The 25225-nt window shown below is 41.3% G+C and overlaps 1 protein-coding gene across 1 annotated transcript in view; it reads right to left on the bottom strand.

Moving 5' to 3' along the window:
* LOC146642013 (fibronectin type III domain-containing protein 4-like) overlaps nucleotides 1-25225 on the bottom strand; it is a 60535-nt gene that overhangs the window by 17289 nt on the left and 18021 nt on the right. The window contains exons 2-3 of the mRNA XM_085399360.1: nucleotides 10583-10698; nucleotides 3497-3598 (exon numbers count right to left, since the gene is read on the bottom strand). Of these exons, the coding sequence (XP_085255486.1) occupies nucleotides 3497-3598; nucleotides 10583-10698 (218 nt within the window). The remainder of the gene's footprint in view (nucleotides 1-3496; nucleotides 3599-10582; nucleotides 10699-25225) is intronic.

Below are 25225 nucleotides of genomic sequence, written 5' to 3'. Positions count from 1 at the left end.
GCCTGGTTCTGCCGGAGGGTTCTTCCTGTTAAAAGGGAGTTTTTCCTTCCCACTGTTGCCAAAGTGCTTGCTCATAGGGGGTCATATGATTGTTGGGTTTTTCTCTGTATCTATGAAGCGCCTTGAGGCGACTTATGTTGTGATTTGGCGCTATATAAATAAAATTGAATTGAATTGAATTGAATTGATTCTCCTTATGGGGACCTGATATGTTTAATATGCTGCTGAGAATATAGCCCAGAAGAAGCGTATAGTATAGCTTTTATTCTGGAAAGAGCCATTTCTCTGTAATAAACTCTCTTTTCCAAAGATGAGTGATTCCTCAATCAGACATTTTTTTTTTTTAGTACTTTGTTGTTTCAGCAACATTAAATTTAAAAACTGTACTTATGAGTTAAAATATATATTTATAATTTCAATAAATGACAAATTAAAAAGGCATGAACATTTTTTTTGTATCAAAAAATATCGAACCGTGACACCGTGAATTTTGTGTATCGTTGCACCCCTAAATGCACCCCTAAATATATGTATATGTATATATATATATATATATATATATATATATATATATATATATATATATATATATATATATATATATATAAAAAACACCCAGCACGCCCCTGCGGGCGGTTTATCCTTCAAGCTCGGGTCCTCTACCAGAGGCCTGGGAGCTTGAGGGTCCTGCGCAGTATCTTAGCTGTTCCCAGGACTGCGCTCTTCTGGACAGAGATCTCCGATGTTGTTCCCGGGATCTGCTGGAGCCACTCGCCTAGCTTGGGAGTCACCGCACCTAGTGCTCCGATTACCACGGGGACCACCGTTACCTTCACCCTCCACATCCTCTCGAGCTCTTCTCTGAGCCCTTGGTATTTCTCCAGCTTCTCGTGTTCCTTCTTCCTGATATTGCTGTCATTCGGAACCGCTACATCGATCACTACGGCCGTCTTCTTCTGTTTGTCTACCACCACTATGTCCGGTTGGTTAGCCACCACCATTTTGTCCGTCTGTATCTGGAAGTCCCACAGGATCTTAGCTCGGTCATTCTCCACCACCCTTGGGGGCATCTCCCATTTTGACCTCGGGACTTCCAGGTTATACTCGGCACAGATGTTCCTGTACACTATGCCGGCCACTTGGTTATGGCGTTCCATGTATGCCTTGCCTGCTAGCATCTTGCACCCTGCTGTTATGTGCTGGATTGTCTCTGGGGCATCTGTACCCTCAGAAGGTCTGCTAGATGATGTTAATGCAGCACTACGGGCAATACCTACAACCACGATTACTGACACTAACAAGCTGATCTACAATACGGCAGCAGTGATCAGTGAGATGCTTGGCTACAAGTTGAACAGCGACAAGGGGCAGTACCCTCCATGGAGAAGGAGGCTAGAGGGCAAGATCAAAGTAGCACGGAGGGAGGTTAGCCAACTAACGGAGTTGCAGAAAGGTGCGACAAATAAGGTGCCTAAGAAATACAGCAAGCTGTCCATACCTGAGGCCTTGGAAACTGCCAAGCAAAGACTCACAGCCTTGGCCAGCCATGAAACAGGCTAAAATGAGCTTTCAAGGTGTAGGTCTTAAAGAACAGGAGGTAAAACTACTTGTTTCAGACAGAGGATGAACTGAGGAGCTCTATAAACAACCAGTCACAGTTTTTTAAACTGTGAATCATGCAAATGTACTCTAGCTGACTCATAGAATGAAAATAAAGAAGAAAAGGATGATGATAGGTCTCTTTTTTCCATACACAGAGGTAAGAAATCTCAATTTCAAAGCACTTACAAAGACCAAATCGTCCAGTTTTATTTCTAAATGTATGGCTTTGTTAATATATCATTTAGACCTCATGTCTATTTGTACAAACATGATGAACATTTTCTTACCTTATGGCTCAAAACTATGAGTCCCTTTTTGCAACATGCTGAAAATTCTTTGGTCTGGCATCTAAAAGATTGTCCTGACCTGGACAGACACATACTCTTGTGACACAACTTCATTCATTTAAGGTGCACAGAGAAGAGCATTAATCTAAAGTTCTTTTGCAGCAACTTTTGTGGAATACAGGACTTTATTGTTTAACCCAAATGGTTTGGCTTAGCTTCCATGATTGTTGTCAATTTTTTAAAATTTGCAAAGTTAGGAGGACACAGACAGTTTTTCTTTAGTTGTTTCCTGTTTTATTCTGCTGGCTGATGTCAAGTCTACCTACTTCCTTTTTCTATTTTTCTATTTCTCTGTTGCTTTAGCCACTTCCTGTTTTATTCTGAAGTCTCAGCCAGTCTTACACTTCAGTCAGACGTACTTCCTGCCTGTTTTCAACTGCTTTTTCATCATACCTGTGTTCAATCAGTAATCAATCTCTTAATTTTTGAGGTTTTGTAGACGTGACCGCTAACCACATGATGTTAACTTGTGCACCATTTTTGGACACCTGGCTAAAGCAAAAGTGTCATTCAATGCCCGTTTTCCTCCATCATTTTTCAACTGTTCCTATCATAACAGCCTAAAAGAAACAGCTTCCAATATCAAGAATGTGGAAGCTGGCAGACATGCCAGTGAGCCCCCAGCAACCATCTGTAACTAAGGGAAAATGTATATTCCCCATCTACCTGGCAAAAACTTTGCTGTGATTGATTTTGTTGCTAGCAGATTGCTGTGGCCGTAATTTGAATTGTAGTGATGGGCTTGCCTACAAACACCTGCTCTCTCAGGCGCCGTGAAACTGTGAAAAGTGTGACAGACCAGAAATGGAGAAGGTTTGCCTTCAAAACAAAAGTTGCCTCTTTTGAAGAACGCTGGCTTCTCTTTGAAACTTCTCCATTTTCAGTTCACATTGCACATTATCAAGTTGTGTAACAGTGAGTGATTTGTAGGAAAATATGGAAAAAATACAGGCAAATGGAGGAAGCTTAGGCCTCACTCACACAGACCTAAGGACACAGACCACCCCCTCTCGGTAAACACTGGTTGCTAGGGAGCAGTGTGTATTCCCCAACTGATTGGCAAGTGGTTGCTGGAGGTTTCTGGCAGTGAGACATCACGTGAGAAACCTCCTTAAATTTGCCAGATTGCCTTGTTGCATTCCTCAAACTTCCCAGCCATCATTCCTGGTTTTCCAGAGTTTTTTCTTGTTTCCTTGTGTACAGCTGTGGGCTGAACACTTCAGTCCTGTTCACGGTGCGTCCTGCATGTCGTTCCTCCTCCTGGGTTTCACAACTGCTCCAAAATACTTCTGAATTATCAACTTCTTCTTCTTTTGCTATTTTGTGTTTTGTAAGCCTACATTTGCATAAGACCTTTTGTAATGGCAGTGTTTATGGGTTACATAGCCAATAAAAATGGTTAGTTACACCATTACACACCTGCCTTTTAGAAAAAGATACCATCCAACTAATACATACATCAGTCTAATTAGCTATTAGCTATTACATAGCTATCATTAAATAGGTAATAGCTATTACACTTCACACTGTGTGTGTTTTTCTCTCACCTGGACACTGTAGTGTGTGTCTTCGTCCAGGTCCCACAGCACACACCAGCGGCTGGACGTGTTCACCTCTCGTATGGAGCGCTGCATCAGGCCGTCCTGCCTCTGGAGACAGGATACGTGCACACATGAGGAATACATGTGGTGGATGCTTTTGCACACACAAAGACATTAATGTGCCACACTTACGGCAAATTTAAATCAAATCTCGGGATCTGATCAGCGTATCCGGCTGACAGCTTAAGTATTATGATCTAATAAAAGCAGTAATGGCCTCGTACTTTGCTCGAGGCAGATAGTGTTGTCTTAAAAGGAGAAGAATCTTTTCTGTTTTCTTTTAAAGTAAACTTTGCTAAACTAATTTACCAATAAAAAAAATCATCATTATGTCACATTTAAAGGCAAATACTTGAAATGCAAGCAGAATCCCTGCAGTAACAAGCAGCTTCGCCTCATAGAAATTCACCTCACACCCATACAGCCCCAATGGGAGAAATTAGGTCTGCAGGCAAGGTAACACCAGCAATAGTCATTCAAAATAAACAGAAAAACACATGTTTAGGCAGAGATGCTCTGTTAGTATAAGGAGCTGCAGAATTAATGAAGAAATGTCACTTTCTGGATCAGCAGGTAAACAGATGGTGACCCCGTGGAGATAAAGTTTACTTTTTAACAGCTGTATTTAGTGAAAATTTGGGGATGGGTGGATTTATAAATTGTAAATACAACACAGACATATTATCATCTCCATTTTTGCAATCAGAAGGTAAAACACAAAAAGATAATTATTAATTTAGAGCCATGCTTTAATTCAAGTCCACAATTTAATCAGTTTTAGCTCCATTTTTGGTCACCACCACCTCCCTGGGGAAATATCTGAGTTTTCAGCTGCTTTAGCACTGAGAAGATCACATTCACCGTGTTTATTGAAAGTCCAGTGATAAAAGGTGCCTGCAGAAGAAGACAAAATTACTGGAAAGACAACACAAAGCAGTATACATCCATGAGGGGCTGCGAGAATCGAGGCAAGAACATTTTCACAAGGTTACCCACCAAACTCTACAGTTCATATCTTTAAAATGAGCTGTGGATTCAGAGGGTAATATGTAAATACACTGTGCACGTGGATTCAAAGTAACAATTGCAAATCAAATCCTTCATGTTATGTGAACATGAAGACTGGTGGAGTCCCAGGACCCTGAATTGATAAGAGGAAGAAAATGGATGGTTAATAATAATAATGTCTGCAGAGGATTCTCTGCCAGGCAGATATCTGCACTATATTTATGGAGTAAATAAACTTACTAGTAGTTCAGTAAAATTAAGAAAATGGCAAAAAACAAACAACAACAGAAAACACAAGGCTTCCACTTAACGTGGCACCATGGTAACAGCAGTTAAGATGCATTTTGGTTCTTCATTCCCCCTCGGACACAGAAAACAAGCTAAGAGTTTCCAGCATAATTTGCATTTGTGTTTGTGTGTCTGGAATTGCTAGGCCAACACAATGAGACCTGATTTTAGCCTTTAAGATTGGTGATCTTGATAAAACTGCACATGTGGCAACGCTTGATTGCAGTTCTTGCGGCCAAGTGTGGCACAGCTAGTTATTAGATTTAATTTAATTAATTTAAATTCAATTCAGTTTTATTTATTTGGTGCTAAATCACAACAGCAGTTGCCTCAATGTGCTTTATATTGTAAAGTAGACATCCTACAATAATACAAAGAAAACAGAGAAAACACGACAATCAGTCCCCGTACAGGCTTGGCGAGAATGGGGATGAAAAAACTCCCTTTTAACAGGAAGAAACCTCTGCATGAACCAGGCTCAGTGAGGGAAGGCCATTTGTCACAACTAATTGGGGTTAAGGGGGGAAAAAAAAGACGAAAACATGTTGTGGAGAAGAGACAGAGATTAATAATAACTAATGATTAAATGCAGAGAGGTGTATAAACACATAGCAAGTGGGGAAAAAATCAAGTGAAGAAGAAACACTAAGGGGGCAATTACTCTTTCACACAGGCCCAGGTAAGTTTGGGTAAATTTTTCTTCTCCTAATAATCAAAATTATAATTTAAAAACTGCATTCTGTATTTATCTTGTTTAGCGTGACAAAAAAAAAAAAAAAAAGAAATCATGTTTTTGTGTGGCTAAGTTTTCCCGACAACACGAGACTTGCACGAGACTTTAATTGCTCTGATTGGAGACTCTGTATGAAGGAACCTTTAACTGTCTTCTTTTTAACTGCAGACATCCTGATGAGCGCTGCTCAGAGATAATTGGTGTTCACACAAAAGCACCAGCCTGCATTCTTGTTTTTGAGATTGTAGAAAATGGCTCATAATATATTCAAGCTTTTCGTTATTGTCATTGGTGTGTAACTTGCCCATTACACACCAATTACACCAAATATTCTAAAAAACCACCAGCTCGGCATCAGAACAGCTCATAATGAGGATTATCTAGCGACAGCTAGTCCAGTTTGAGAAAGTTTCCCAGATTGCGAACGTGCCTGTGGAGCACTGAAGGCTGAGGAAGAGTCAATAAATAGAAAGCTGTCAGGACGCTCGAGGCTCTCCAGATGTCTCGCGTGGAGAGTCAAAGTGGTGTTTGCTGCTCCTCTGGCAGCCCTGCAGGCAGCGAGTCAGCCAGGACACTTTGATCTAAAAGGCCGTCATATAAAAGTATATACTGAATCAACGGGGGTTAAAAGGATCGTTAATCAGCACCAGTGACTCAGCTGTGATGGAGGCATTACCATTTTGGAATAAAAACTCCAAAACCATCTAATTTTGAAAAGTAACGTAACTCAAGATACTTTCTAATTTTCAGGTTTTGTCAGTTTATCTCATAGGCACATTTAATTCTGCAGTTTTAAGTAAGACAGTAAACCAGGAAATCAAAACTAATGGACACTTGTCACAGCCATCTAAAGGTCTGTGCAAAAGTCTTGAGCCACCCCTTTTTCCTTTATATTTTTGTGCCACAAAGGTCAGCTCCAAAATAGATAACCGCTTTTAAAAAAAGCTGGTCATCTTTATATATATTTTCTAATTGTAGTTCACATAGGAATACCCATGGGAAAACAGATTTTTTCTAATTCCTAACAAGCAAAAGAGCATTTGATGATGAGCGTTTTATACTGTTTGATGACAGAAGAAAGTAAAGCCTGCAGGTTTGAGGTGCCTGCTGAGAGTCAGTCTTTATATTTTCAAGGTAGGTAAAACAAACGTTCTGCATTGACAGACTCTCTGCTTTTAGTTGATTTCATGAGTGTTTTATAATCCCTGCATCCATTTACAGGATGGAAAAAATAGGATTTTTAAAGTATGCATAATTCAGTAGTTTGTAGAACCACCTTGGGATCAGCGACAACTTGAAACAATACATTTCTGTATGTCATATCAGTCTCTCACATCGTAGAGGACTTTGGGTCTGCTCTCCTGTCCATGCAGCGGTGCTTCGGTTCATTGAGGGTTTGAGGGCATTTATTTATGCACAGCTCTCTTTTGCCAAGCCACAGCATTTCAATCAGGTCGAGGTCTGCACTTAGAGGTGGTCATTACTTTGATCCACACTTTAACTGCCTAACAGATGTCTCTAGAGTACTTTGGTATGCAGGGGAGTTCATGATTGACTCAACGACTGTAACTTGCCCAAATCATTACGCCTCCACCTCTATGCTGACAGCGGGTATGAGGTGTTTGTGGTGATACGCGGCGTTTGGTTTTGTGCATTATGAGCAAACATAATAACAAACTTTAGCCTCATTCCAGGGATTTTGTGGGTTGTTAAGAGCAAAGAGGCTTTCTCCTGGAAGCTCTTCCAAAGAAGCCATACTTTTTCTGTTTCTTTCTAATTGTACTGTCATGAAGTGTGGTGTAGCTCTTTTTGCAGTTTCTCTGAGCATTGCACAGTCTGACTTTGGGGTGAATTTGCTGGGACGTCTACGTCTTGAAAGACTGTGGCATTGTGATTTCTGAAGACCAGCAAACTGCCCAAATGTCTGCTTTTATAGAGGTGCTCACACTCACTAATGATCAGTTTATCAAATGGATTTGATTATCAACAACTGGCTGCTACAAACCCTAATGTGTGCTCTTGGAAGTTCTCTGACAATTGAAGTAAATATTTTCTTGTTCTTGCAGGGGGTTTTGAGCTTTCTTTTAATTTTGGCAGCAGTCTTAAAGTTTGATTTGTCAGGGTTCAGCTTCAGACACTTTAAAAAGGAACAGAAGGCACCTTTACTTCAGTAAAATGTGACTGTGAAGTCTGCAGGTGAACACGAAGTTTGGGTGCATCGCTATTTTTAGGTCAGGAAAGAAGTCAGCAGCAGCCTAATGCATTTCAGAAGGAAAGTGGTGCAGAAAAACAAATCTCTCCTCTGATGTTGTCACAGTCTGACAATCTTCTTCTGGTACAAACATCACAACACAAGTTTAAAACAGGCACTCTCTGCAGGTTTTATTTGATAAGCATTGCCCTTGCACTAATCATCAATTAACCCTGTGTGTTTGATATTTGAAGTCATAGAAACCAGGACTGCTGGGAGTCTCAGACACAGAAACTTAAACTGGGTTACTTCATGTGTTTGTGTGCTTGGGAGCGAGGTTGTGTAACGCGTGCATCTTGGCAGCCAGCACCGTGGGATTTGGAACAACTTTAGATGAAGCAACTCTTTGTCTGGGCACATTCACTCGTCCTGCTTCTCCTTCACAAACAGAAGGCTCGGCATGTCACCGAAAAATACTGTGAATGAAATAATCCCACAAAGCAGCCACGTTTGAATCCTAATCAAGACTTAAGCCTGATGCGAGACCACTCTTGCAATAAGGAAAATAGAAATGGTAGAAAACATACTTGATTGACAGAGCAGCCTTTTATATAACAGCATTTTTTGCCCTTTTGTAGCAGCTCACTCTGATCCAAGGCAACCTTTGATGACTAACAATGGAAAATACGGGCTCGGTAGATAAAACCTGCAGCACGGATACCCGCTGCATCCACCTGCTACCATCACCTCCCCGATTAATATTTGAGTAAGTGTTTTTTTACATAAGTGCTTTCTGAGGTTAAAGCAGGAGATGTTTTAAATCCCGATCCTGTGTTTTCTTGAAAATGCCAAAAGGTTGATGGATTCTGACTCAGATGTGAGGTGACTTGGGAAAAAAAACCAAAAAGAAAGAATAAGAGTTGTTTGGCATCGACACCGCTGTGGATGTTTCTCCTGTGAGACGAATCCTGGCCAAATAATTTCCGCTAATGGAGACGACACCCACTCAGAGCTCAGCTAATGTCTCATTCTCCTTTTGCCAAAACTGTAGGTGGTGAAGACTGATTAAAATGAGCCAAGCTGAGCTAGCAGCCGAGGTTTTTAAGAGATCTCAGACAGACAAAATGTTGTTATGTAACAGCAGAATTAATGTGAAACGTCTCTTACGGTGACGCAAACTTCTTGTACTTTAGGTGACAGTTGTGTTCTTTAAAGGTGCTACGTGGAAGGACTGCAGCGTTTAATTAAATGAAATGTAAGCAATGAATCGATGAATTCATGAAGAAAAAGAAATACATTCTGAACAATCATATTTTGTTCAACCGCTCATTAATGCAAATATCTAATTAACCAGTCAGCTGGCAGAAACTCAATGTATTTACACAAGTGGACATGGTTAAGACGACCTAGTGAAGTCCAAACTGAGCATCAGAATGTGGAAGATTATGTTAATGTGGTAATGTTGTTGATGATTTAAGTATTTCAGAAACTGCTGATCTGCTGTGATTTGCCTGCACAACCATTTCTAGTGTTTACTAGTGACCTGAAGAAGAGAAACTATTTGGTGAGCATCAGTTCACTGAGGGAAAATGCCTTTTTGATGTCAGAGGAAAATGACCAGTGTGCTTTGAGCTGATAGGAAGGCAACAATAACTCAAATAACCACTTATTACAACCAAGGTATGCAGAAGAGCATCTGAACAGCAGCAGAAGACCACACCTGTAAGCTGAGAGCAGTCTGTATTTCTTCTTCCAGATGTTAGGGTCAGAAAGAGGACAAAATACACTATTGTTCTATTGTCAGCTGTCTGAAAGGCAAACAGACAGCTGTATGAAGTACAGCTGAACATAGTATCTATAATACTAGACAGAGCAGTAATGAGTGAATTCATGGCTTTAATAAAGCATGTGCTACCAATGTGTCTGTTGCTTTCAGCTATTTGTTGGAGTCTTTTTTTTCCTGAATTAATTAAATACCTGCAACTTCTTATGAAGATCTCTAAAGCCCATTTTTGCATTAACACACCGTTATGCATGTGGCCCAACAGCTGTGCAACTAAATTATTTATGATAAATTACCCCAAACACAGGCAGAGCATATGACTTTTGTTAACCTCACACAGTTGAGCTGACACACCAGTGCACAGCTGTGGATGTCTTACTTGTGAGCGATCTTTTCCCCCTCAAATCCACGGCAGGATCTTTCCTCCTGGGGGATATTTAAAGATCGATTAATTCGATAATCAGGTTTTTCTTGCTAATTGGATGCTTGGAAAGTCCTTCTTTTGGCTGCACCTTATGTAATTAAGAGATTTGGTTTTTTATTATTACCTACGTCAACCAGTAGCCATCCTTGACATTAACGAGCTCCTTAAGAAGTAAAATGTTAATGAGCAAATTCCTCTGAGAGGTTTCCAAACTTTCCCACCCCTCATGACTCAAAGTGTCTTTGAGCCGAATGCTGACTGCCTACCCGGCTAATGAATGACGCAGCATTTTAATAAATCCCAGAAGACAGCAGCAGGAGGACAAAAGAGAAAGAAGTAAGCCCTCGTGAGATCGAGATGAGCATGAGAAATACATAATTTATCTTTGAAAAGCTGTTCTAGCCCCGAGCATGGCACCGGTCCAGCTTTTCTGGGCATTCAATTCATAATTTGGATCCCTGCAAAATTAATCGGCCTTCAGCTGAATGAGAGGGCACATCAGGATGTATTTGACATTCAGTTTAAAAAGAAGAAAAGGCATGGTCCATTGGCCGTGCATGCTCAGTGTATGCATGCAGCGATGATACGAGGCTGCTGTATTGTACCTGCTGTGAGATGGCGTATCCGATGACGGTGTCTCCCTGAGGGACATTCCAGGTCACCATGGCCGAGTGTGCCCTCAGCTGGGTCACCGATACATTCACCGGGGGTGCTGGCACAGCTGTTAACACACACACACACACACGCACACACACACACACACACACATTTATATAGTTTGTTAGCGACGGTCAGTGAAGGCCAGGTAACACATGCAGTCTGCAGAGCATTTAAACTGAGATGATCACAAATATGTAGGCACACCAACATTACTTGCAATTCATTTATGGGCTCCTTTTTTAAGTATTTATTTATGCCTTTATTTGATCAGGATAAACAGAACAAGTGGAAGGAGAATGATCAAGAGCCTTAATCGAAGCAAGGAGGACCTAAACCTTTGGTCCATTCAATATATATATCAATCAGTTATAACATTATTACCACCTGCCTAAAATTGCATTTGTCCACCTGACTCATCGAGGCATGGACTCCTCTTTACCCCTGAAGGTGTGCTGTGCTATCTGGTACCAAGATATTAGCAATAGATCCTTTAAGTCCTGTAAAATGTGAAGTGAGCCCTTCAGGGGCCAGACTTGTGTGTCCACCACATCCCACAGATGTTTGAGTGGAGTGCATAGTAGGGCTGGGCCATATCATACCGTTCACGGTAATACCAGTATAATGTTATAAGAAAATGAAATATCGCAATAGAATATGGGTAAAACGCGCATGCGCAGTGCCTTTGTTTTCATACGCACATGGCGGAAAAAGCATGGCAGAGACGGAGAATGAGAAGGCCGAAAGCGGATCGTTGAATGAAACAGATGAACCAGAATTGGTTTGTAAAAACGTCGCAGCTCCAGTGGTGTGGAACTGGTTTTGCTTTTGTCCGTTAGATACACACCAAAGCACATTTTTTGGTAGAGCATGCAAGCGGGCCGTCGTTATTACTGTTATTACCAAACCGATTTTATGTGGTACACGGCGCTCAAAAATCTGTCAAAAAATGTTTTAGTACGACTTTGCTAAGCTACAGTCTGAACTCTCTGTTACGCCTGATGGATTGTCGGAGCATTACAGCTACCGTAGTCGGGAGCCTCGCGGAGTAATACATACTGTGTTTCAACATAAAATTATGGTATTGTGTGTGTATAACCTCTTTTTAAGTTTTGTGGATATTATACATGGTTATGCTGAGGATATGTCGGCCAATTTCCACTGGAAATGCCTTTTGGCAAGTAATTTGCATTTGCACTGTTAAATTTTTATATAGCTTTAATGCACATAAAAAACAGCTGCTTGTTTAAGTGAAAATACATTGATGGGGTTTTTTTTGCACTAATAAAGTTGTGGAGTTGTAAAGTATTTTATCTCACGTCAATTATATCGTCAGTTATATCGTTATTGCAAATTTTCAAATGTATATCGTGATAAATATTTCTGGCCATATTGCCCTGCCCTAGTGCATAGTGCATCCTGGTATCAGGTGTTCCCCAGGTAAATGACTCACATGCACCTGGCAATCCACATGATGTAAAAGAAAATGTGATTCATCAGACTAGAACACCTTCCTCGGTGGTCTAGTCTGATGCTCACATGCCCACTGTTGGTGCTTTTGACACTGTGCAAGGGTCTGCATGGGCATCCAGAGTGATCTGCAGCTATGCCGCCACATACGCAACAAACTGTGATGCTCTGTGTATTCTGTCAGAACCAGCATTAATGTTTTCAGCAGTTTAAGCTACAGTGGCTCGTCTGTTGGATTGGACCACTCGGGCCAGCCTTTGTTCTCCACAAGCATCAGTGAGCTTTGGCCACCCATGACTCTGTCGGTGGTTCACCGCTGTTCCTCCTTTGGATCGCTTGTGATAGATACTGACCACTGCAGACCAGGAACACCCCACAAGAGCTACAGTTTTGGAGATGTTTTGACTCACTCGTCTAAGTCATCCTCAACTTCGCTTAGATTCTTACACTTGTCCATTTCCCTGCTTCTAACAAGTCAACTGTTTTTCACTTCACCTGTCTGTGGTCATAATGTTGAGCCTTTTCAGTGTAGAGACATCCAGCTGCACCAGATGTTTTGTCATTTGCTTCCAATTACTTACAGGGGTATTAGTGAAGGCTGATGCTGATTTTGATTTAAAATCTTTCCCATAGTAAAACTGAACCAAAAGTTTAAAGTCAAATGTTAATATCTCTGCATCTGCGAAGTGTTCAAAAAGCTTTCAAGTCTTTATCTCTGTCAGGAAAATCAATCCATTAAGGATGGATTCAATCATATGAATAATGTACTCCAGCCCCCTGGCATTTCATAAAGACCGTTCTCCCATTTATTCATAAAGAAATACAATTTAAAAATGGCTTATGACCTAGAACAGAAGCTGTGCATTTGCAGAATTATAAGTGAAACTGTATTTAACTGTAAAATAGCATTATTATGATAATAATTTAATGTACTCTGCCAACAGTACAAAAGTATTCATTGCTGTTTGATCGGTTCACACCTGAGTGTCAGGACTTGCTCCAGTGGATCAAACAACAGATTTGAGAGGTCCATGGATCTATTCCAGCCCAAATTTCCTCTTTCACAGAAATTCTAGCAATTATTTGCGGTCCCTTCATTTTAAAGAGGCCATATGCTAACTGGGAGGTAACTGGATATTTTAAAATGTCTATGTTTAAAAAATATGTTTAAAATTACATGGATGGATAATTTGTAAAGGACAACCATAGAAACACGCTGACAGCTGCACAGCTGCACAGGCTGTGTCTATATACACTCAACAAAAATATAAACGCAACACCTTTGTTACTGCTCCCATTCCCCATGGGATGGACGTAGAGACCTAAAATTCATTCCAGATACACAATATAACCATCCCTCCCAAACAGTGGTCACAAATCAGTCCAAATGTGTGGTAGTGGGCACATCTGCTATATTGAGATAATCCATCCCACCTCACAGGTGTGCCACATCAGGATGCTGATCTGACATCATGAGTAGTGCACAGGTGTACCTCAGACTGCCCACAACAAAAGGCCACCCTGGAATGTGCAGTTTTTTGCGCTATTGGGGGTCTGGGGACCCAGAACCGGTCAGTATCTGGTGTGACCACCATTTGCCTCATGCAGTGCAACACATCGTTGCATGGAGTCTATCAGATTGTCAATTGTGGCCTGTGGAATGTTGGTCCACTCCACTTCAATGGCTGTGCGAGGTTGTTGGATATTCGTGGGAACTGGTACACGCTGTCGTATACGCCGGTCAAGCACATCCCGAACATGCTCAATGGGTGACATGTCCGGTGAGTATGCTGGCCATGCAAGAACTGGGACATTCTCAGCTGCCATCTGCCCTGAACAATGTGAACCATGATTCATCCGTGAAGCGCACACCTCTCCAACGTGCCAGACGCCATCGAATGTGAGCATTTGCCCACACAAGTCTGTTACGGCGACGAGCTGGAGTCAGGTCAAGACCCCGATGAGGACGACGGGCATGCAGTTGAGCATCCCTGAGACGGTTTCTGACAGTTTGTGCAGAAATTGTTTGGTTGTGCAAACCAATTGTTCCAGCAGCTGTCTGGGTGGCTGGTCTCAGACGATCTTGGAGGTGAACCTGCTGGATGTGGAGGTCCTGGGCTGGTGTGGTTACACGAGGTCTGCGGTTGTGAGGCCGGTTGGATGTGCTGCCATATTCTCTGAAACGCCTGTGGAGACGGCTTATGGTTGAGAAATGAACATTCAATGCACGGGCGACAGATCTGGTTGACATTCCTGCTGTCAGCATGCCAATTGCACGCTCCCTCATTGCTTGTGGCATCTGTGGCATTTTGCTGTGAGACAAAACTGCACATTCCAGGGTGGCCTTTTGTTGTGGGCAGTCTGAGGTACACCTGTGCACTACTCATGATGTCAGATCAGCATCCTGATGTGGCACACCTGTGAGGTGGGATGGATTATCTCAATATGGCAGATGTGCCCACTACCACACATTTGGACTGATTTGTGACCACTGTTTGGGAGGGATGGTTATATTGTGTATCTGGAATGAATTTTAGGTCTCTACGTCCATCCCATGGGGAATGGGAGCAGTAACAAAGGTGTTGCGTTTATATTTTTGTTGAGTGTATAACCAAAGCTAATGTCCAAAACCAGTCCCTTCGTGGATGTTGAAAGATGAAACTATTTTGTTACAACTGAGACAAGTTTTTGATGTCAACAGAAACAAACATTCATCTGTTTAACCCTTGTTTCACTCTGGTGTGTGAAAGCCGATCAAAACTTAACCCTGTCATGCATGAATTATGACAACCTAAATCAGGATTTTTTTTCTTAAGTATTTTTATTCATCTTTAGGCATGAAAAAATATTTTTGAACTTTATTTTTTTAAGCATGTACTTTTCAAATAGTTTTTTACATGTTCACTTAGTCAGTCCGCTGGCTGACCAGTGGGTGGCAGGGTATGGAGTGACACATTAGTGTCCAATGTAGTAGTTTATGTGCAAGTATACCATCAACACTGACACAAATACAAGAAAACAGCCTTTGAATATGTTATGACTTCAGGATAAAAATGCTCGGAAACTCAGGTGCCACTTTTAGGATGTTTACTGACCACTTTTAGAAACAACCACAGCTAGTCGCTACACAAACAGGAAACTGTTTCTCACATAACATTCTGACAGAGAAAACCCTGAAAAACCTCTAAAGGTTCCGGGGTGCAACGCCCCCAAACATACATTAACATCAACACTGTCTATAACAGAATAGCTGTCCACTGTTATGACCACTATGAAAGGGTTAATGCAGATGTTTGGTCATAATGCACAAAACCAAACACAACATATTAGCACAAACACCTCATACCAGCTGTCAGCACGGTGGTGGAGGGGTCGTGATTTGGGCTTTTTTTGCAGCCACATTAGCACCTTACAATCATTGAGTCCACCATGAACTCCTCTGTATTCTAGAGTCAAATGTGAGGACATCTGTCAGACAGCTAAAGCTTGGCTTAAACTGGGTCATGAAACAAGACAATGATTCCAAGTACATCAACACATCTACAACAGAATGATTAAAAAGGAAACATCAAGGTACTGCAGTGGACCAGTCAAAGTCCAGACCTCAACCTGACTGAAATGCTTTGGTAGGACCTCGAGAAAGCTGTGCATAAATGAAAGCCTGCAAATCTCAATGAACTGAAGCAATGCTGTAAAGAAGACTGGGCCAAAAGTCTTTCACAATGATGTGAGAGAATGATAAAGTCATGCAGAAAACAATTACTTTGAGTTATTGCTGATAAAAGTGGTTTACAAACTACTGAATCATGGGGTGTAATTAGTTTTCCACATGACTGCAGAGAGACCTGCAAAAACGTTCTTTGTCATGGCTCTCTATATATCACAAGTTATTCCTGCTTTTCTGGCCGATTTATAATCTCGAGCTTGTTTTATATCTTGTCAATAGCAGGAAAGGATTATAGTGCCTATAAGGTACCTTAGGTAAAGCTGTAAGTGGTTATCAGCTTTGTAAAACAAATTATAAGATTGTGTTAGATTTTGATGATGATCAGAGTGTGATTTTAGGTGTTGGAGGGCCACTGCAGAAGTCTTTAGTTTGGAAGAAGTCAGGCACAGGAAGGAATTACCAAACTTTAGATGTTCTCGCAGGTTGTATAACCTTTGGACAAAGTCAGAATAACAGTTTCCCCCTGAGGGTGTGCTGTGCTATGCTACAAAACTGTTGGATCCAGCTTCATATATTATCATGACAGTGCTACCTGTCACCTGTCTCTCAAACTAATCGTCTAACTCTCAGCAAGAAAATATTTACAGTGTTTTGTATTGTTTTGTATTTCTTGTTTTGTATTTTGAGTTTGAACGATGAAGAAATGAAAGAAAAGTAAGAAAAATGACTGAAAGTCTTTCTAACTGATTAACCTGAACCTTGGAAACATGAGATAATATTTCCTTTAAAATCTTATGTTAGACAGGTCTTTTAAGATGTTGTTAAAAATGTTTTTGTCCCCAAAACAACTTTCTCCTAAACCAAACTGAGTAGCTTTCTTCCTAAAACTAACCAGACTGAAAAGCATTCTTCATCGTTTGCTTCCATCAGTGTTCTTTAGTACGACCGCTCCTCCCGCACTCTGATTCAGATTGAAATGCCAACTAAATGGCTGAAATTCGTATATTTTATTTATATTGTCTCTGTATTTATATATATGTGTGTGTGTGTGTATATATATATATGTATATATAATATTCTGTAACTTCTGTCGGTGCTGTGCTTTTTTGGAAATCGAATTTCCCAGAGGAACCCACCCGAGGGATTAATAAAGTTCTATCTAATCTAATCTAATCTAATCTAATCTAATCTAATCTAATCGAAATGTAAATGTATGATCACACCCACGCACATACTGTACTTACAGGCGTGAATGATTCTCTGGGGGCCGGTTAAAACTGATGGGAAATCTAAAGCACTCACAAATGAAGTGTGTGATTTCTTTTCTCTTTTTTGTATTTTAATGTTACTAAATCATCAGGAAACATCATGACCTTCACTGAGAGTGAGACAGGGAGAAAGTAAACTCTAAATGGGAGTTTAAAAAGGGATATTTGCTTTTAATGGAGAAAACAGAAATGGAAAACAGGGGAAATGAACATTTATGGTTACAGTAACAGAAAGTGGATTATTAAAGGACTAAGCTTTTACAGAGACCACAATTTGTTTGCATTTATTTAGTTAAATCTATGAAGAAAGTCAAAGACAACAGTTTGACAGACAAAGTAACATTTTTCCCATCATTCCCTAAAAGCTATTAGCTGAACATTTGTCTAAACCTGACAGGTCAAGGACAAAAGAAGATGTGTCAGGCCTAGAAAAAAACACCCCAAAAAACTATCTACAGCAGATGAATATTTTCTGAAAGTCACTCTCTTAAGAGACAGGAAAAAACCCAGCAAAGACCTGAAACAGACCTGAGAGACACATCTGAACATCTGAACCTTCAGCTCATTCAGCTATATCACTAAAGCCTCATCAGAAATGGTCTCAGTGGAAGAACTGGACTGAAAAATCAGTGGCAACTGTTGGAGTGATGAGTCACTAATCACTAACAGTATGTATGGAGGAGGTAAGGTGGAGGCTCTGTCATGGTTTGGGTCTGCATTAGAGCCAGTGGTGTTGGAGATCTTGTCAAAATTGATTAATTATAAACAAAGAAAAGTACCATCAGATATTGATCCACCATGAAGTACCATCTGGAACTGCACCTGATTGGCACCGGCATCATTTTTTAGCATGACAATGATCTCAAACACACTGCCAATGCAGTAAAGTCGTACCTGGATAGAAAAACACACAGTTGAACTCTATCAGTCATGGATTGGCCTCCCCAGACCCCAGACCTCAACTATTGAAGCAGTGTGGGATCATGTTGGCCAGAGGGGCCGATGGCGCGATAGGGCAGCCTCGCATCTGTCAGTCTGCCCCAGGGCAGCAGTGGCTACAACTGTAGCTTGCCTCCACCAGTGTATGTGAGAGTGAATGAATAGTGGTATTGTAAAGCGCTTTGGGTGCCTTGAAAAGCGCTATATAAATCCAATCCATTATTATGTTGACAGAAAATAGAACGAAAGGCAGAAACATCCAAAGAAGAGCTTTGAATGTCCTTCAAGAAGCCTGGAGAACTATTCCTGAAGACGACTTAAAGACATGACAAGAAAGCTGCCTAAGAGAGTTCAGACTGTGCTGAAGAATAAAGGTGGTCACACTAAATGTTGACTTTCAAGCTTGATAGAATTGTACAAACTTAGGTTTTGCTTTATATACTGTATATAAATGTAATTTGCACATGTTTCTATACATTGCTGAACCTATTCCACAATTTCCTAGGACAACACAAAGAAATGACGGTTGACTTGAGACTTTCCACAATACTTCAGACTAAAAAACAAGAAAAACGTGTTAAAAAGACAGAAAACAAGATGAAACGAGCTTCAAAAAAGTGAAAAAAGAGAATACATAACGCAACAACACAGAAAGCTGAAGAAGTGAAATTTAGAGTCAGAAAACTTCCAGGAAAAAAATGAAAGTAAAAACAAGAAGAATTCTAAATAAGTCAGAGAAAGAAAGTTTGAAAGCGAGAGACACAAAGACAAACCCTGGAACAATGAAAGGAAATGACAGATGAGCAGCCATCCCTACTTTCATCTTACTGATGATAAAACATCTAATGGACTCAATAACTACTTCAAAAGCCATCGATGAGTCTAGTCTGCCCACTCCAGCTCCTCCTCCTTTACTGCGGGACAGGAATAGCACCCCACATTTCTCTCTTTAGTTTTCTCATCCTCAATTAATGAGTACCCGCTGGTAGAGTGTGTGTCCTTGTCTGTTGGTGTGTGTTTGTAGTATGAAAAGACACAAATACACGATGATGAGGGAAAAGGAATCAGCGCAGCAGCCAATTAGGACATCAAGGCTAAAAAAAAGGACATTAAAATGCTGCGATTTTGCATTACACAGCACTAACTTACATTCCTTTCTGAAAAATGATGCAGCATATTGTTATGCTTCAGTTTAAACTGCATTTTACTCAAGAGCAGCAACCTCTTATTTCATGGCGGTGTCACGATCCTGGGTCTGTTGACCCAGCGTTTTGAGTTTTAGTTTTATGTAAGCCCTTCGGGTTCCTAAGTTCATTTGTTATCATGCCTAAGTGTTTCTAGTTCTTATCATTTCCCCCTCGTGTTCCCAACTATGGTAAATCTCCCCTGCTCTTCATGTGTTTCATGTCTGTGTCTTACATTGTGAAGTTCGGGTTGTCATGTCTAGTTTTAGTGTTTCCTGTTTTATTCTGACAGTGTCATGTGTTCTTTGTTCATTGTATTTAGCTTTCCTCTCCTGGTCCTGTCATTAGGTTTATGTCAGTCAGCTGTTCCCCCATGTGTCTCCACTTCCCCTGATCACCTCATGTATGTATTTAAGCCCTTTGTTTTCTGCATGCTGTTGTCAGGTCGTCTGCTCATCCATGTCTCATCTCCAGGTACCCATGTCACTTCACTATGGTTAAGGTTTTTTATGTTTTGTTATTAGTTCACCCAGTTTAGATTATTGTTTAGTTTTCACCGATGCCCTATTATTTTGTACCCTCGTTGCTAGCCTCAATAAACGGCTTGTTTTGTTAATCCACACCACGTTTTGGTCTGCGTTTGAGTCCTCCTCTGCAACACATACGGTCTGCCCCAGCCAGACCGTGACAGGCGGAGGAGAAAATTATGGTTTTCAATCATTTTTATGCAAAACTGAGTCAAACTAAAGACTAAATCCATGACTCTTACTTTCTGCAAACCAGCATTTATTTGTTTCTGCAGTACTCAAAAAACCTATAGATTAAGGTGTGTGAAATGGTGTCTTAAGTAGCATTATACTACCATGGTCAGGATGTTGTGACTTCTGTGCTACTGTTTCAAACTAAATCTGAGCAAACCTCTACTCTGGACATCAAATATTTTTTGCAGAAAAACTAATTAAAAAGTGAGGTCTGCATTTCTTTCGATGTTGTTCTGGGGTCTTTTGTGACCTCTTGGATGAGTTATTGAGTCGCTCTTGGAGAAATTTTTGTCAGCCAGCCACTCCTGGGAAGGCTCACCACCTTTCCATCTGTGGATAATGGTTCTCACTGTGGTTCACTGAGTCCCACAGCTTTGGAAATGGCTTTTCCAGACTAAAAGATCTCAGTGACTTTGTTTCTCATTTGTTCCTAGATAAGATAAGATAAAACTTTATAAATCCCTCAGGTGGGTTCCTCTGGGAAATTCGGTTTCCAAAAGCACAGCACCGACAGGAGTTACAGAACGTGAGCAGAATATTATTTATTTATATATATATATATATATATATATATATATATATATATATATAAAATATACGAAAGGGATAAATAAGAATACAAGGGACTTGCACATTTCAAGTATTGAGGTCTATTGCACCGTTGACTATTTACAAAAAGTATTGCACAAGATATTGCACAGTGAGGTGAAGAGGCACTACAGCTTAGTTGTTCCCCCCTCCTTTGTCCTCCTGTTTCCCCTCCAGAGAGGAGTTAAACAGTCTGATGGCGTGTGGGACAAAGGAGGTTTTAAGTCTGTTGGTTCTTGTCTTTGGGAGAAGCAACCTGTCACTGAACAGACTCCTCTGGTTGTTTACGGCCGTGTGCAGAGGATGCCCAGCATTGTTCATAATGTCCAGCAATTTTTTTTTTAGTGTCCTTTTCTCTGCCACTGTCACCAGAGTGTCCAGCTTCATGCGACCACAGAGCCAGCCTTCCTGATCAGTTTTTCCAGCCTGGATGAGTCCTTCTTTGCTGTGCTGCTCCCCCTGCACACCACAGCATGGAATGATGTCTGGCTTTTGAGGATCTTTTGGTCCACTCCACTTTGTCAAACAGATCCTATTTACATGATTTTTTGGTTTGAGAATAGGTGTGGCAGTAATCAGGCCTGAGTGTGGCTACAGAAATTGAACTCAGCTTTCCAAAGATGTGATATACCACAATTAGTTTATGTTATAACGGGGCCGTCTGAATGTTGCAAAGGAAATTGAGACTCATCAGACCAGGCAACTTTTTTTTTTTTTTTTTTTTTTTTTTCCACTCTTCTAGCTAGCTAACCCGTAGACTCATTTATCTGTTGTTAGCTGACAGAAGTGCCATCCAGTGCGGGCTTCTGCTGTTGTAGGCCATCAATTTTTGCTGCTTAGAGGAGGCAAAACTATTCTATTCAATTCAATAAAACTTTATTGATCCTGAAGGTTGACCCCGAAGGAAATTGGGTTTAATGAGGGCTGCAGTTTTCTCCATACAAAGGTCATGTTTTGAAACATCCTCTTTATTTAATTCATTATGTTTTTCTGCAAATGACATTTTAGGCACATTCTGTGTGATGCTGGGCTAAAACAATAACATCATATTTGAGATAACTGGATATTTCTCTCATGAACAGGTTTCCATACTGGGTAATAATTACCCGACTTATCTTCTGTTGCCAGCTTTTTGTGCTTGTCCTCGTGATAAACAATCAATGCCAATAACTTAAAAACCTGGTGGAGGCATTACTTCAAGTGTTACAGCTGTAGAAGGTTGGACATGGAGCCTTCTCATAGATTAAATTTTACCATATCAGGTTGGTCTGTTACCTGATTTTGTTCGGTAAATCTACCAAAGTCCTCCATTGATGGACAGTGATGCAGTTTTCGTGATTTTGCAGCTTCACACCAGCACAATTATTTTTTACTAAAGCAATAAAAACACGATTCAAGTGGAGATTGTGAGCTTTAAGGTTCTTAACAAAAGAGCGTAGAGTACGCTTGGGGAGTGTGATCGTGTGTACAGCGTCTCTTTATGTCTGTCTCCACATTGGTTGAGTGTGGAGTAAGTGCATATGAGAGCATGAGGGTGGGATGTTTGTATCTGTGTGTGCCTGTATGTCTGTGTCTATATGTCAGGTTGGGTGTCAGGCGCCACCTCTCTGGGGACATCTTAGGCCCTCCAAGGTTTGGAGGCCTATCTCCACCCACCACCACTTCCCCTGCCAGTGGCGGACTCCCTCAGACATCGGTGCGTTGGTGGTTCTTTGTGTCCGGGGATGGGCGTCCAGGTACACACTGGCTCACTCCTTGGCGGCCGCTTATCGGGGCCTGGAGCCTGGGGCTCGCTCGGGCCACTTCGGAGGTGGGGTGCCCCCGGCCTCTCGGCCTGGGGCTTGGTCACTCAGGCACGGCTGGCTGCCGGCGGAGCTCACGGGCGCGTCACTGCAACTCCCCCTGGCTTCTGCTCCGCGGCTGCTGAGTGAGCCCTCATCTGGGACTCTCCTCAGCTCTTTCTGGGACAGTGGCATGGCTGCCCCTCTGTTGGTCTTCCTTGGTCTCTTGTGTTCTGGGGGCCTCTGGATGTCTGGAGTTTTGATCTCCTCCATACCTGCTTCATGCCCTGGAGGACGGGGCTGTGGCCCCCCCACACCCTCTAGCAGATCATTACATGAAGGAACCTTTTTAAAAAAACAAAAAAAAACAAGCGCGTCCATGCTCACAGGTGTACACACAGGTGACCCCCCCCCAAAACTACACCCTTTTTGGCTCCTACCTCAAAGCACACTGTGTTCTGTTGATCCTATGTGCTGCACAATAATGTTTAATATTTAGTATTTACTGTCATATTCCCATATATCATTGTGATGCTGTTTATTCTATTACTCTTGTTCTCTTCTGCTTGTTTTCTTTTTTCTTTCTCAGCAGGTGATCCAGGTGATCGATATATGCATTTTTTATTTCTTTTTTTCTTTCTGCTCATTCTGTTGGTTTTTGTTTTTTGCCCTTCTCCCCCGTCCCTCTTCTCAGCTGTTTCTCTTTCCCTCTTTCTTTCTCCCCTTCTTTCCCCCAGTCAAGTCTGTCCCATGTTCAGTAAGTGAAAATAAAATAAACAATAAAAGGTGAATCAAATGGACCATTACGGCAAGGCTGGGATGGTCAATTTGGTAAAGTAAATCCGTTGGGCATCTTTCTTTGCCTTTAGACAACAATTCTGATGGCAAAAGAGCCAAACGGGACAGGCAAAAAAAAAAAAAAAAAAAAAAAAAGGTTCTTAACAAAAGTATTGCATCGATAGCGTGAGAAAGTAATGGGACAGTTGACTGATGTGATTAAAAAGCTGGCGATCACCCACTTTAGTTCTCTACAGCCTCACAGCGCTGGTCTCTAGCCTGATTACGCAATCCTCATGTCAGTGCCACCTTGTCTGGAGGAACGACAACCAAAACAGAAATGCCAGCACTGCCTTTATTTTGTGGTTAGACAACTACAAAGGACACAACTCAATCCCAGGCTGGCGGAGGAGCCGAGCGCGACAAGAACTCTCCAAACCGAAAGCATCTGGCTTGGCTCTGTGGACTGTGACCATGAATGTCAAGCTCTATCTCAGGCTAACAATCTAACCACAGCTCATTATGCAAGCCAGCTTTCCCACACTCCCTGCAGGACACCCAGGCCTGCCTGCCTGCCAAGACTGCTTCAGAGTGGTTAAAGGGAAAAATCCACAAAGTGTCTGTAGCATGACGCAAAACGATCATCAATCTGCGATAAGGCAGAATCCTGCTCCTTCTGTCTCCCTTGTCTGCTTCCATTTGTGACTTCTTACATTTCCCTGGTTGCCCTTTGACAGCTGACAAGGAAGGATTATAAATCCGTTGCATCCATCATGTGTAGGTGGAGTGAATGAAAGCATGGCAAGAAGCACAAGTAGGTGGGAGTCTTTTTTTTCAGTTGAGAAAAAGCAGCATTTTACTGAAACTGTCCTGTGCCTGCATTGAATTCTGGTCTATTTCCTGATGCTGTGGGCGTTAGAGTTGGCCAGTGTGCTCGTTTTCTGACAAATTCCTCCCTCTATGATAACTGAAGACTGTGGGTGCAGAAAAAAGCATTTGCACTTTACAGCCGAGGACCTGAAAAAACAGATGTTTTTCAATTTCTCTTCCTTTATAAAAAAACTAAAACATTTAGGTGAATATCCAAAGATTACAGTTACATATGTGACCATAGTTGTAGATTTTTTTCTCTCTCAATGAGCCACAGCAGCCTGTGGTATTCTTCAGATGAGATGCACATTTTAAAGCAGCAAAGGCAATGAGAAAATGCTGTAGGAGATGAAAAAACACATCCACTGAAAATGTTTTAACTTGGGCAAAAATATATGTGGTTGTACAGGAGCTCTATGAAACTAGAGCAAAACAGGAAAGCAATTGAGGGAAAAATCCTTGTGAGTTTCTTGTGAGATCACTGACAGGTTCAGGATGGGATACGCACTACTAAAACTAGACCCCCATGGAAGATTTCCCGATCGCCGATCTGTTTTTTGTATTTAAGTAATTCACGTCTAAAGTTGGGTACAGTAGTAGGTTTAGTCTTGGGGTCCAGCCTTTATCCAGCAGCACAGCTATCCATGTCAGTTTGGCGATTCCCACCTTGAAAAAGGTGCAGGGCTTTTTTCACCACAAAGTTATCCTACCATCAGAGCATCCTGTCAGGCTCTGTGGACTGTGACCATGAATGAATAACCACAGCTCATTATGCAAGCCAGCCTTCCTCCGCGCTCTGCAGGATATATACAGACCTGCCTGCCAAGACTGCTTCAGAGTCATTAAAGGAAAAGTCCAACAATTCTCCATCAGTGTGACTTGGAGCTGCTTATTTCACATGGAGGCACCTTACTCTATAAGTCATTTCAAGGCCAATTAGAACTCAAACCCATCGCAGACTTCTGAGCATAACTGTTTCCAGATCAAATTTTGTGTAGCAAGACGTTAATGATGAAAACCCTCATCGTAAACATTCAACATCTTAAAGTTAACTTGAACATTAGACAGTAAAGTCTCCAATTGGTGACTTTTATGAACACTTCATGCTTTCATCTCTTATATTTCAAGGTTAGGTCTGGCTTTCAGTTTGTTTTCTAGTTCATCCCAATGGTTCTATGAAGGGTTGAGGTCAGGACACTGAAGGCCGCTCAAGTTCTTGTATGTCAAGCTTCTTCTGGAGTTAATTTTAAGGGATTTCCTTATTATCCACATACATTTGTCCACAA

Source organism: Rhamphochromis longiceps, linkage group LG23 (genome assembly GCF_057381845.1).
Source record: "Rhamphochromis longiceps isolate RC_006_pf linkage group LG23, R_longiceps_female_GT1.1, whole genome shotgun sequence".
Taxonomy (NCBI): Eukaryota; Metazoa; Chordata; class Actinopteri; order Cichliformes; family Cichlidae; genus Rhamphochromis; species Rhamphochromis longiceps.
Note: the sequence above shows the minus strand (reverse complement) of the source record. Positions and strands in the feature narration are given on the sequence as shown.